This window comes from Pyrus communis, chromosome 4, assembly GCF_963583255.1.
Source record: "Pyrus communis chromosome 4, drPyrComm1.1, whole genome shotgun sequence".
In the NCBI taxonomy this organism is placed as follows: Eukaryota; Viridiplantae; Streptophyta; class Magnoliopsida; order Rosales; family Rosaceae; genus Pyrus; species Pyrus communis.
In genome coordinates, this window is record NC_084806.1 from 29,435,176 (window position 1) to 29,449,095 (window position 13,920).

General features: G+C 39.7%; 1 protein-coding gene across 2 annotated transcripts; it reads right to left on the reverse strand.

Moving 5' to 3' along the window:
- Positions 1-8,588: 8,588 nt before the first annotated feature.
- LOC137731327 (uncharacterized) lies at positions 8,589-13,400 on the reverse strand. Of its 2 annotated transcripts, XM_068470431.1 has the most exons (9): positions 13,141-13,400; positions 12,805-13,017; positions 12,511-12,634; positions 12,058-12,187; positions 11,396-11,432; positions 11,036-11,273; positions 10,376-10,486; positions 10,138-10,234; positions 8,589-9,174 (listed from the first exon to the last, which is right to left on the reverse strand). In XM_068470431.1, the coding sequence occupies exons 1-7, from the start codon at positions 13,141-13,143 to the stop codon at positions 10,389-10,391; spliced, it is 843 nt and encodes a 280-aa protein (XP_068326532.1). In that variant the 5' UTR covers positions 13,144-13,400; the 3' UTR covers positions 8,589-9,174; positions 10,138-10,234; positions 10,376-10,388. The 2 variants fall into 2 exon arrangements, with proteins under 2 accessions (XP_068326532.1, XP_068326531.1); XM_068470430.1 differs by having other exon boundaries at positions 12,805-13,399.
- Positions 13,401-13,920: the final 520 nt, after the last annotated feature.

The following is a 13,920-nucleotide window of genomic DNA, read 5'->3' on the forward strand; positions in this document are numbered from 1 at the left end:
AAACCACCTAATGCGGTCTGTACGACAAGTTGGCACCTGCCTTGAATCCAAGGTGAGCATATGGTGCGGGAGGTGAACGATCACATGATGGCTAGGCCCTACCCTCTGGCGGAGCACTAACACCAAGGTGCAGGATATAAATCACTGAAAGCAACTCATTATAATCATGCACACTACCATCACAACCATCACTATATACTCACCTGAAGCTTACCTGAGCGTCCACAGCATCGAGCAGTAATATGCACAGCTATATTAAAGCATATTCTAATATGTAATGCATATGACATGGCATTTAAAATGTAAAAACCATTTAAACAATTTATGGGAAACATAAGGCATATATGTGTGTGTATGTGTGTGTGTGTGTGTGTGTGTGTGTGTGTGTGTGTAACGCAAAAGCCTACTCATTGGTATGTAGTCGGGTCATAACCCCCAAGTCTTGCCTGGCTGCGCTCGTCCTCTAGAAACGTCTCACCTGACGCTGTTAAGAATATTCCATCAAATTTGACGAAATATGATCCAGTGGTTCATCGGATTCCGTCGCCGGCCACCGTCTATGTTGCTGGAAACTGTTTAGAGTCCTAAACCAATGGTATGTGGTTGGAAAATTCTTCGATAGTCTGGCCAAATCTTATTAAGTCCCAAAACTAGCTAAAACCTTTGCGATCAAGTCGGAGAAAATTACACCCCTCGCCGAAGCTTATGGAGTCTTGGGTTTTCGAAGTCAAACCACTTAACAAAAGGTATCATCGTGTTCTAGGGTTTGAGAAGAGCAAGAATCTGGAAACACCAAGTTTGATTTGTAGAGTTTTGGTTTAGCTTGAGGGTGAATGCTCTCGGCTGCATGGATGGGGAAGAAAATTTGAGAAAGAGGGATAGGATGCAGGTTGCATGTGTGCGTGTGTGTGGCCACGAGTTGGCCATATTAAAATGGCCTTAAGCCCTAATTGGGCTGCATGCTTTGGATTCATGCAATTAAACCCAACCCAGTTCCTTTATTCCTTTACAACATCTCCACTACGTACCCAACTCGGCCCTAATTTACATCCACGTTCTCGTAACATCGAATACCACTTACTCACATCAATGGAAAAATGATTGAAGCCTATATACATACATCCACGTCACAAGGCCCACAAGGGCAAAATAGTCATTTCAGCGACTCGAGGATAAAATATATTATAATTCAGGACGGGTCGTCACAGTCTATATACTCTATGGGATCTAAATTTTGATTATTTTTCCAAATTTTTCGACAGTTTTAGTTTTAGGGTAATTAAGTATTCTGAACATCAATTTTGATTAGTTTATAAGAATTAGAAAACAAGGTTATATTTCAATAAATGCTCTTTAAATGGCTATATTTCCAAATTTCCCCATGAAAGGAGCATAGTATTGGTAAGTGAATCTTTATTTTCTAATTTCTCTCTATAGTTTTGAAACTGAATCTTTCTGTGTGGGTGTTGCCTATTGGTTCTTGACTTTTTTCCGAGGATATTTCCCCTGATTCTTTCCTCACATTCTGGCAAAGAGTGATAGGATCAAAACTCTCTACCCAATTCAACCTCAACTTGGCAGCAATGGAGGTATGAATCTGGGAAGGAGACAAGAGAATATCTAAGGGATAAAAGCTAAATTTCATAATATATTATAAAAATGGAGTAACCGTTACAATATATGGAAAAGCTCGAACTCATGCTCAACACATGAACTACAAACTAACATGGATCATAAGTTACCCATACCATATAGCCCATAACAATCCTGAGCCCAACACATTACATATTTTATTATGCTAAAGCCTGCTAAAGGTTCTTATCATCACACCCATCCCCGAGAAAAACCTTGTCCACAAGGTTTATAACTGGAACTGAGGAAATCGAGCCTGGAAATCTTCATAATCCTCCCAAGTGCCAGCTTGCTCATCCTGGCCTATCCACTGCACCAAGTGTTGGACACCAGCAGTGTTGGCCTTCTTATACATCCTCCCACTTAAGATCTTCGCAAGTTCATCATGTTGCACCTCAATGTTTGGAAATTCTTGAAGCACTGCAGAAGATTGCACTAATGGGCCTAAATGTTTCTTGACAGTGCTAACATGGAAAACTGGGTGTATCTTGGAGTTAGTAGGCAGCTTAAGTCTGTAGGTTACCGGACCCACCCTCTCAATGACTTCAATGTTGGAAATATGCCCTGAAAGTCAATCTTTGGAAGAAACCTTTCAGGACAATGAATTGATGTATAGATGATTCATATACATCGGAAGGCAAAGATACTAATTAGGACTATCTCAATAAACGAAATATGTCCTAAATAGTGAATCCATGGACAATGGATCGATGGAAGAAGTAACCTAATGATGTTAGATTACAGAGACCTTCTTCTCATAACCATCATGTCCAAAAAGGTTCCTGGTCATAGGATTGTCGGAGGGATACTGACAATCCATAGACCGGTACATACTATGTCCGCTTCAATTGGAAGGATGGAAAGTCTCATCCCATTCGTGTAGTGACACTAAGACAAGTATGTAGGTGCTCATTAAGGGAATGAGTTCACTGAACACAATCGAACGAAAGTACTTGCATGGAGGTCTACTCACATGTCAAGCAAGTAACTCTAATGGTTGGAATAATGTAAGTAATCCTTTGACCTGAGGCATCGTCGTTGTCTTGTGGTTAAGTACCTAATCTTTGATTATGTTAAAGTCATTCCGTTCGCGAGTGTCCAAGGCATCGTTGGGGTTAAGCCACTTAGCCATGAAGGCAAGTGAATGCGCAACAAGGAATCTCTAATCCTCGATAAGAGAGGATGAATACTCTAAGATATGATTCGGGAATCTTCAGCCGAAGTATCAAGCGTAATAAAGGAAAGCGTTCCTATACGTCTCAAATGAATCATATAAGAAGGAATAATCACATTAGGGGTTTGACATTATAAATCCATACCCTAGTAATGTGATTGAGAGTATTGTTTTAGAGAAGGATCGAATTACATTGTAATTCCAACTGAATAGGTTCTCCGAATAACTTCTACATTAGCTTGGGTAGCCATGATATATGGTTAGATGTCACTCATGGCTTGTGAGTTCTTCTAGATGATTAAATGTAGTCATCAAAAGGAAGGTGAATTAAAAGTAAGTTTTAATTCACTAAGTGATTGGATAATCAATTGGATTGGTGCCAATCACCTCACTGCCTTGCTAATTAGAACCTAAAAGATTGTTCACCAATACACTCTTGTAGTGAGTAACTAATGGATGAAGGAAATAATTAATTGGATTAATTAAGTGTTTTGATTAATTTAGAAAGTCTAAAGAAATCATAAAAGCGATAAAGATCGTTTTGGGCTTAAAGAAACGTTCGGGTTTAATTAGGCCCATTGGGCTTTTATTCAAGCATTGGATGACTTGAAATAATTAAAAGCCCAAAGCCCAAACCAAACACATATGGCCGGCCACCAAGGGAGAGATAGGTCAAAATGTTGACTTGTTTCTTTTGTCTATAAAAGGAACTTTATAACACAAAGTTCATTAGGGTTTTATGTGTTCTAAAAACAACAAAAGAGAAAAGAAAAGCTCTCTCTCTTGAACACAAAGGGCCGACCACCAAGGGGGTGATTTAACTAATCATCTATACACCCTTTTGGTTATTCCTTCATCTTTCTCATTACAAAGTGGGTGAGGATCTTTAGAGGTTTTCATATCTTTGGAAACTTGAAGAGAACCTAGGAGCACTTACTTTACAAAGTGGAGGAAGCAAGGAGGGAGGCTAGGCTCAAGGAGTTTGAGGAGCAAAGATCTTGAAGGTGGTCCATCCTTGGTCTAAGATCTAGATTAAGAGGTATAAAACTAAACCTCTAGTTTGTTCTTCTTCTAAATTTTGTTTTGATGCATCTTATATAAACCTATGCATCTTGATGGGGATTTGCATGACTATAGCTTTGATAAAATGTATGACATGCTTCAGTTGCTTTCGTATATATAAATTTTGAATTGTATATGCATGCTAGTCACTAGAAATCCCACATGAATCTCATAGATTTCCCTTCATTCAAGTGGGCCAACATACTTAGGAAGTAACTTGTGGGCTGAGTGTGAAGCTAGGGATTGATAGTGATAAGGAACCAGTTTGAGGTAAACAAAATCCTTTATTGCAAACTCCCTTTCTATTATGTGCTTGTTAACTTGGCTTCTCATCCTATTCGGAGTTAACTTCAAGTTGGACCTGAGTATGGACAAGACCCTATCTCTTTCTAGTAGGCCTTGTTCCACTGATTCAAGCCTTGCAGTACCTCTCTCATAAGGTGTCACATGAAGAAGGGCATGTCCATAAACCAATTCAAATGGAGGGAATTTAGATGAAGACTGGTATGAGGTGTTGTAGCACCACTCTGCCCAAGGCAGCCAAATGGTCCACTTCTTAGGCTGAGTACTAACAAAGCAACTAAGATAGGTCTCCAAGCATCTGTTAACCACCTCAGTCTGTCCATCGCTTTAAGGATGATACCCCGTGCTCATGCAAAGCTTTGATCCTTGTGACTCGAAGAATTCCTTCCAAAAGGTGTTTAAGAAGATAGGATCTCTGTCAATGACAATAGTAGAAGGAAGCCCATATAACTTAAACACATTCTCAAGGAAAGAAAGTGCCACAATTGTGGCAGTGTAAGGGTGAGCTAAGGATATGAAACGGGCATACTTACTTAACCTGTCAACTACCACCATTATAATAGATTTCCCTTTGTTAAGAGCTAATCCCACAATAAAATCCATGTTGATGTCTGTCCAAATTCTCTCTGGGATAGGTAGAGGCTGCAAGAGGCTAGGAGGAGCAATGGTTTCATACTTGTTTCGTTTGCAGGTAGGGCATTCAGAGATAAAAAGCTTAATATCTCTCTTCATTTCAGGCCACCAAAACCCTCTCTTAAGCCTTTATAGGTCTTAAGAATCCCTTGGTGTCTAGCTGCTAGGGTAAAGTTCAGCAAGCAGTTTCGATTTCTAGTGAGAGTAGGGATTAATCACAATCTTGGACTTGTACTTCAGTAAACCATTATCAATGTGATAATGAGAAGCCTAAGAGATGGAAGATGCAGAAGAAGTGGGAGTAATGACTTCCTGTTTCTTTGTAGGATCCACTCATCAGTTTCATTAAACCTACGAATCTCATCCAACCAACCAAAATATGGATAGGTGATTGAATAATATAGAGCAGAACAGTGATTCTCAGGTTCCAAGGATGTCTCTGAGGGAAATGGCAATGTAACCTGGAAAGTGCATTAGCTACCAGCTTCTATGCACCCTTCTTATAATGAATTTCATAATCAAACCCCATTAATTTTGTTACCCATTTCTATTGGAACTGATTATTAGTTCTCTGAGATAGGAAATACTTCAAGCTATGATGTTTAGTTCGAATTATAAAGTGCCTCCCCTGGAGATAATTGTGCCACTTCTTCACAACTGAAACAATTGCTATAAGTTCCTTCTCATAAATGGATAATGATTGATTTCTTGTGCCCAAGACTTTGCTATAAAAAGCAATAGGCCTACCCTTCTGCATTAGTACTGCACCTATACCTGAATCGGAAGCATCACATTCTAACTCAAAGGGAATAGAAAATTTTGGTAAAGCCAAGACTTGGGGAGAAAACATGATAGTCTTAAGTTGCTAGAAGGCTTCATTAGCTGATAAATCCTAATGGAAACCATCTTTCCTTGTTAACAAGTATAATGGTTTACAAATTTTCCCTTAGCCAGGGACAAATTTGTGATAGTACCCTGTGAGGCCTAAGAAGCCTCTTAATTCTTTGACAGAAGTAGGAGTGGGCCAATCCTTTATATCTTGAATCTTCCTAGGATCAGCCTCCACACCCTCCCCTTAAGACAATGTGACCAAGATATTCAATCTTGTTCTGACCGAAGGCATATTTTGACTTCTTGACATAAAGTTGATGTTGCAGTAATAAAGCAAAAGTGATTTGAAGATGATGTAAATGATCCTCCTATGTTTCACTATAGACCAAAATATCAGCAAAGAAGACAAGTATGAAATCCCTGAGATATGGCCTACAAACATCATTCATTGGATTCTGGAAAGAGGCAGGTGTGTTGGTTAAGCCGAAGGGCATTACCAAGAATTCATAATGGCCTTTATGAGTTCAAAATGCATTTTTTTCCCACATCCTTGGGGTGCATTCGAATCTGATGATAGCCAAAATGTAAATCTAGCTTAGAGAAGTACACAGCCCCAAACAATTCATCCTACAAATCATCAATGAGAGGGATAAGGTACTTATCCTTAATAGTTAATGAATTAAGCTCCCTGTAGTCTATACATAGCCTCCATGTACCCTCTTTCTTTTTTACTAATAGCACCGAGAAGGAGAAAGGGTTGTGGCTAGGCCTGATGAACCTAGAATCCAATAATTCCTTAACAGCCTTTTCGATCTCATTTTTCTGGAGTGGCTATAGTGGTAGGGTCTAATATTGGGGGGCTTAGCACTAGGAATGAGAGGGATTTGGTGATCATGGACCCTATGGGGAGGTAAAGTGGAAGAGAGAGTGAATACCAACTCAAAATGTTGCAACAAAGCTTGTAATTCTTGTAACTGTGCAGAGTTAAGATTGGAAGCTTCTAGTTTCTGAATTTCGATGGAATAGAGGAAGAGACCCAAGTTAGAGTTAGAAAGCTCCTTGTCTATGTGTTGTAAAGCAACCTCTTGAATAGACGGGAAGTGTGGAGAATGATGGACCAGCTTATAGTGACCATTGGCCTGATCAAACTCCAATGTGAGTTGTTGAAAATCCCACATAACCGAGCTTACAAAGGAGAGCCACTGAACCCTCAACACAATGTCACAGCCTCCCAATGGAAGTGTGAATAAATCAACAAGGCAATGATAGTCACCTATAGACAACGGAATGCCCTTACGACAACTTGAGCTATTGACTTTGCCCCTATAACCTATCATAACCTCAAACTGTTTAGTGGGTGAACAAGACCAACCATATCTCTTAAGCAACTTGGAATCAACAAAATTGTGTGTGCTGCCCAAGTCTAACAAAATAGTGACTTGTTGACCCTGTATAATGCCTTGGATCTTCATGGTTTGAGGAGTATTAGAGGCCATGGTGCCATAAAAGGCATAGGCACTGAGGTGCATAGACTGGCACTCAGGGAAGATTTCATCATAAAGGGCCTTAGTATCCTCCTCAGGACAAGCTAAGTCCAACATTAACAACTATTTTTTAGCACACTTATGACCTCTAACCTAGTTTTCATCACAAAACCAACAATCCCCTAATTCTCTTTTTCTTTGAATCTCAGTTGGAGTGAGTTTCTTGACCGGCAAGTTACCTGATCTGTTAGCAGGGTAGGTGTTTGGATGCTGGGAATTTGAGCTCGTTATGTTTAGCTTCTATTTGTAAGGCTAGGGAAATAGCCCCATGCACCGTGGTAGGGCGCAAAAGCTTAACATCAAACCTTAACTCCTTTTTAAGCCCCCTTAAGAAACTACTCTTTAACAGTATAAGACCAACATCATAGGTATGCATAGCCAATCTATGAAATTCTACAATATAATCCTTAAGGGTGCCTGTTTGGTAGAGCTTGAATAAGGATTCAGTGCAATCCTCAAAGTCTGAGGGTCCAAACCCGCGAAAAAAAAGCCTTAGTGAATCCATCCTAGCGCGGTGTCGATTGGAGACAATCTAGCCACTGGAACAAGTGTAGTGCCTCACTGTCAAGGTGGAAAGAGATCGTAACGACCTTGAGATGATTAGCTGTGTGGTAATAAGCAAAATATTGCCCAGCCTTGTAAATCTAAGTTACAGGATCATCACTTGGTAAGAAACGAGGAAAATCAACTTGTAGCTAGAAAGGCTGACGAGGATTCACTCCCCCACTGTCGAAAAGCTCGTGCGGAAGACGCGAAGGATCGGCTGAATCGGCCAAGATCGGGGGTGGATGAGGAACCAGTGCCCAATCTGCAAGATAACTCGCGACGAAATTGTTCAAAATAAAGGGGAAGCTTGGCATCAAAGGCCTCGGAGACGGAAGAGTTGATGGAAGCATTCATGGAAGAGCTGAGGTTAGCACAATGCGGCCACTCTGGCATCCATTTCAGTAAATCTAGTGGTGGTGGTGTGGCAGGGCATGCAAAGGAGGGAAACCAGGAACGAGACAGATGATCCCAATGATACGATCAAAACCCTCTACCTAATTCAACCTCAGCTTGGCAACAATGGAGGTATGAATCTGGGAAGGAGACGAGCGAATATCCAAATGATAAAAGCTGAATTTCATAATATATTATAAAAATGAAGTAACCTTTACAATATATGGAAAAGCTCGAACTCATGGTAGGCACGTGAGCTACAAACTAACATGGATCCTAAATTGCCCATACATACAACCCATAACAATCCTAAGCCCAACACATTACATATTTTATTATACTAAAGCCTGCTGAAGGTTCTTATCAAAGAGAAACATGATCACACCATATTTGGCACGAGTTAAACATCGTTGTGTGAGCCTCAAGAGCTCGAGTGATCATGATCACTGTTTAGCTATAAAGAAAAGGTATCATACCCCAACAGTCTTTCAAATGATATACAAAAACAGGCACAAATTAACATACTCCACATCCTTCAAATCATAATGACCAATAGACGAGACAGCTTTACTAAATATATTATACACCCAAAAACTGTTCTTTCCAAATAAATAGAACATGCCCGAAGCTTCTTCCCTTTTGAAGCCAGGCCTTCTTAATTCTCTAAATTACAAGACTCTTGAGTTTAATGAAAATCCTACAACTAGTAGGCACAAAGACCTGAATGACATTACGCGCGTGATGGGCCGCCCATCAACACGCGACACCAGAGAGACTGCCCCCAAAATGCTTGGGCAAGACTGACTATAAACGAATCATATGTTGATTCTAACATGATTTTTTTAGACTTGTTTTATTCCTGTATGGCTACTAGAAACCTGATTCTAGCACCCACCCATCCATGACAACCTGCCACTTTTCCTGAGTAACACAGGTTTCGATGCACCAAGGATAAATGTCACACTGGGAGTGAAGAGCAGCCAGCGTCCTCCATCCTTCTCTGCCATCTGGGGCGACTCAGACATCTGACTTCTCTGGTGACCATGACTGTATGACCTGCATAAAAATGAAGGTATAAGACGGGGCATAAATCCAGAAAAAAGTAAGCCTTTGGGATGCCAAGCCTTACAATCATAAAACATAAATTAGACTGAAAGCACATCCAGACCAACAAAATATGAAATCAACAAAAACAAGTCCAATTATATATTCTTTTGGGCTCGTTTGGTCTCTAGGATTGGGTTGGAATGGAACCATCTAAATTCAAGGTAAAGTGAAGGTAGAGGAGAATGATTTTTCACTTTGGGGGGATTAGAATGAGATTAGACGGGTAGAAAACTTCTCCCTTCTAATCCTTACCATTTTGAGGAGGTTTGGAGTGGATAAGTTTTCTTATGTGAGTAATTCATCTTCTACCTTCAAGTTGGTCACAATTTTTTCATTTCTTCCTTCAACATACTTGAAAATAGTGTTTATCCATTCCAGTCCCATCTTCTATACCGAACAACGCCTTAAGGTATTGGTAATGCAATCCGATATGCAAACAAAAAGTGCCAAGAAGAACCACCCTCCTTTTCATGATTATTGAGTAAACACTACAACATAAAATTTATTTGGTGAAGAATAGGAGGGCTACTAATGCCTATGGAAAATCACAAAATTTGAATATTGGAATGAACTGCTACAAGTTAATAAAAACAACAATCTAGTAAATCATCCTATTAAATTGATTTGCACATGGACGTCCAACAAAGACAAACAGAACAAATGGAACATTGTTTCTGAGAAATGTATTCTCACACTTTGCTGCCACAGCCTAAGATGGAACCATTGTGGACCTTTAAATGATATTTGATACACGCATCTACATGATCATCAGTTGGCTATCAAATGCATACTGAGAATAATATTATTCATCTAGCAAATCTTTTTTTCCAGAAGAAAGGTTTGTATAAATCAGAACTTGCAGTCCTATAGCTAAATCTTGCATATGTAAAGAAAATGACCAAATAACTTTACCGCTAGAATGCAAAATAAAATTTGCAAGGCTCGACCTGAAGCCTGCCACTTAATTAGCAGTTTTGCTTCTTTTAGTCCTGCTGCAATCTAAGGATACCTGCAAAGAGTAAATAAAGAATCTCAAAATCCCATGCAAACCTAGTGGCGGATGTATCCCTTTTTTTCTTTTCTATTTTCTCAAAGAAAAGGTATAGGATTGCAAAACACACCACATTATATTCTATGATGTGGCACTAACCTCAGTCAACCCCTCACCCAGCTCTTTGCTCAGAACCACTACCCTGCATATATTGGGGAGAAGGAGCAGATAATATAATATGTGGTCGTGCCGCAACACTCGCTGCCATGCCTGATTAAAAAACAGTCTTTTGTCAATTAGATCTTATCTACATACTCCGTGGTACATTGATCTAGATGAAAGATCTATCAAACTGTCATTACATCTCCATCATAAGACTATGAAGAATGCTTGTCATATTAGGTAAGTGTCTATTCTTTGTTAAAAAAATTTATTTTCTAGTTTATAAAATTGAAAGTGGAAATCAAAGACTTCGAGTAAATCTGTTTTAAAATATTTCCTTATTAATTAAACAAATGACACTGATACTGTTCACCGTATCGACAGGCTGCGCCTTCTACGGAAAAAATGTGCAAGAAAAAAGACTAAAATTTATCATGATCCCACATCCTCTTAGGTAGTATGATCAAGACACAGTGGTCAGGCATTAGGTTGAGTTGATTTCACATAAATTATGAGTTAGAAGAAGTGCATGTTTGGTGGTACAGCTTCACTAATTTATATTGAAAGATGAACAATAATAATTTGTCCCCTAGGAAGGGGGACACCCGAGACGTGAAGGAAAAAAAGACGAACAATAGTTTCAGGACAGAGATGTACCTGTATGATATGCTGCTTGAACTGGAGGGACTGTGGAAGTTGTTGCTGCATTAACACTGGGTGCACCAAACTGGATTATCTGCTGGGCAGGCATTGCATATCCATGAACTGTTGGATAACCCTGACCACCAGGAATGGTTTGACCCAGTTGTCCATAAGGATAAGGAGAAGTAGTAGCCGTCCCTGGAAGTCCATATATTTGAAGATATTGCTGACCCGCATAGGCGCCGTAAACACCCTACCAAAGAAATGGCGAACAAAGTTAGGAAGCAAGTCAGAATAAAGCAACATAATATCCTCACACTCATAAATCCAAAAGAAAGACATCCACCTGCGCTGCCATTTAAGAACATTACTGACCTGTGAATAAGCATACTCAGGTCCATATGTTGCATACCTGAACAGATAAGACAACCATTACAACTATTGATATCATAATTTCTGCGAGCAATTTGGAAGAGTTAATGTACATGAGATACAATTACAAACAATGCAATGCATTGAACCAAAACTAATCCCTTACAATGCAAGAACAAAGGTTTGGAATTTAAACTACAAGCTACAGTGCTCTTATACTTGAATGAGAAATCTCATGTATGAGATCAATCAGTAAAATGGCGAGACTAGAAAACCCAATTTAAGTCTTGCCTGCTCCATAAACATTGACTTGAGGCACATATCCTCTGCAACTATCTCTTTTTCATCTCCTGAATTACCAATCATGCCATGCCATGTCATGTCATCATAGTCTAGACAAAATGACCCCTGAATACCAAGGGAGATGACTAAGAAAGTTGATTTTGAAAATCAACGTGGCATTGCATATTCCAAATGGCATACGCTACACAAAAAACAATGGAAGAGAACTAAGTTGTTAACTGAGATGTCACCAATCATTCCAGGGCTAACCAAATCAATATCAAATGTTGACAACTTATATACAACAAGTGGACGTTCAACAAATATTACACTACTACATTAACTCTGTGGCTATCACCTAAACCTAAAAATGCATGACTCACCCATAGGGAGGATAAACTAATCCTTGTTGATAGTTGTAAGAAAGAGGCTGCTGGTAGCCATATCCTCCAGTGTAAGCCCCACGGGTAGCTTGCATGCCTCCAATGTATGGAGCAGCGGGTCTTGGACGTCCTGTAAGTAAAAAAATGTCACGTGGAACGTGTTTGTTTGCTATGGGGAAAACAATATATGTAGATTTTGGTACTTTGAAAGGTTAGCTTGAAAACATGATGGAAACCTATGAAGATCTTAGTTCTATTTTTCTTCAAATCCATAAATAATTGCTGTGTTTAAAACAAAGTCAGTAAAACGATGGCAACTAGGAAAAGAAATTGATAGCACAAACACAAACATCACCCATAAACAATGAACTAGATGCAATTGAGCATGAAATGGGAAACTACAAAGCGGGACTTAATTGATAGTTATCAAACTAAGAGCATAAGAAACCATACCATAAGGCATAGGCGGCCTGGGCCGCCGGAGTGAAGCCAAATTACAATTGGCGCGCCTGCCATCGATGATCGGAGTTGGATCAGCACAGGCCCGAGCAGCAGCCTCTGGTTCGCGGAAAGTCACCTAAACCCTCCATGTAAATACAAACAGAAACCAAGTCATTCCAAAAGTTGTGAGTGAGGCAGAACAACCCCACAGCCATTGGTCTTTCATTTGCAAAACACACACTGAATACCAGTAAACTCATGGAAGAGCAAACAAAAACCCATAAAGTGAAAAGAAGAAATACTCACAAAGCCATAGCCTTTGGATCGGCCGGTGTTCTTGTCAGTAATAACGACGGCCTCGAGAATCTGGCCGAACTGGTCGAAATAGCGGCCCATGGCATCGCTGTGCGTCTCCCAGGCGAGGCCCCCAACAAAGACCTTGGTGTAGGTGGTGTCACCAAAAGGGGAGTTGGAATTGGGGAATTGGAATCCAGAGGGACTGGAACTCGACCCAGAACTCTGATAGGCCATCAATGAATCACAATTAATTCAATTGAATGTAGAAATAGTAGTAGTAATAAGTAGAAAGATAGTGAAAAGAAAGAAAACCCCTAGCTTGAGATGTGGTGGAGATGCATATACCATTGAATTTTGAAGTGAGGTAGGGGGAATCAGGGGATGCTCAATTTTGTAGGAAAGAATGAATAAAGGTGATTAAAACCCCAACACAAGACCCCAATAAAGCTTAACTCAGCTTAATAAGAATGATTTTTGCAGGAAAAAAAAAATAAAAAGGAAAGAAAATGGAAAAGTTAAAAAGAAAGAGAGGGCCCAGCAGCAGCAGATGGGCCAAGAGGAGGAGGAGGAGGAGGAGGATCTAGGTCGGTGGTAGTGGTGGGGATAGGCTTGCTGGCTTGGGACGAGAGACGGAGAGGGGAGGGTCAGTGAATGGTGAATGGTGAATGGTGAAAAAACAAAAGCGTGAGACCTTCCTCTTTCTGTTGTTTTTGGCCTGGAGAGTTCTCAAACAAAGGTTACAGCTTCGGGAACGTGTGAATGTGGGACCCACCTTCTAACCCCTTCTCTCTCCTCAGAAAAAGATTCCTCTACGAATTCTCTTTATGTTGTTCTGAATCAATTAAGCATGTCTGTTCATCGTATATTATACGGTTAAAAATTATTTAAGAATTAAAATTTAAATAAAATTTAAAAAATTTAAAATTTAAAATTGAATACAAATAGTACCTAATGAAAATTGATCACACGATGTACGATGAACAAATATGATTGATTGATCCATCGGATCCCCGCAAAGAGAATCCGAAGAGGATCTTTTTCCCTCTCCCTAAGCCATGAGGACATCAATTTTTTTGGAATGTGATATCCACACACTACTTTTAACTTCTCATACATGTTTCTAAT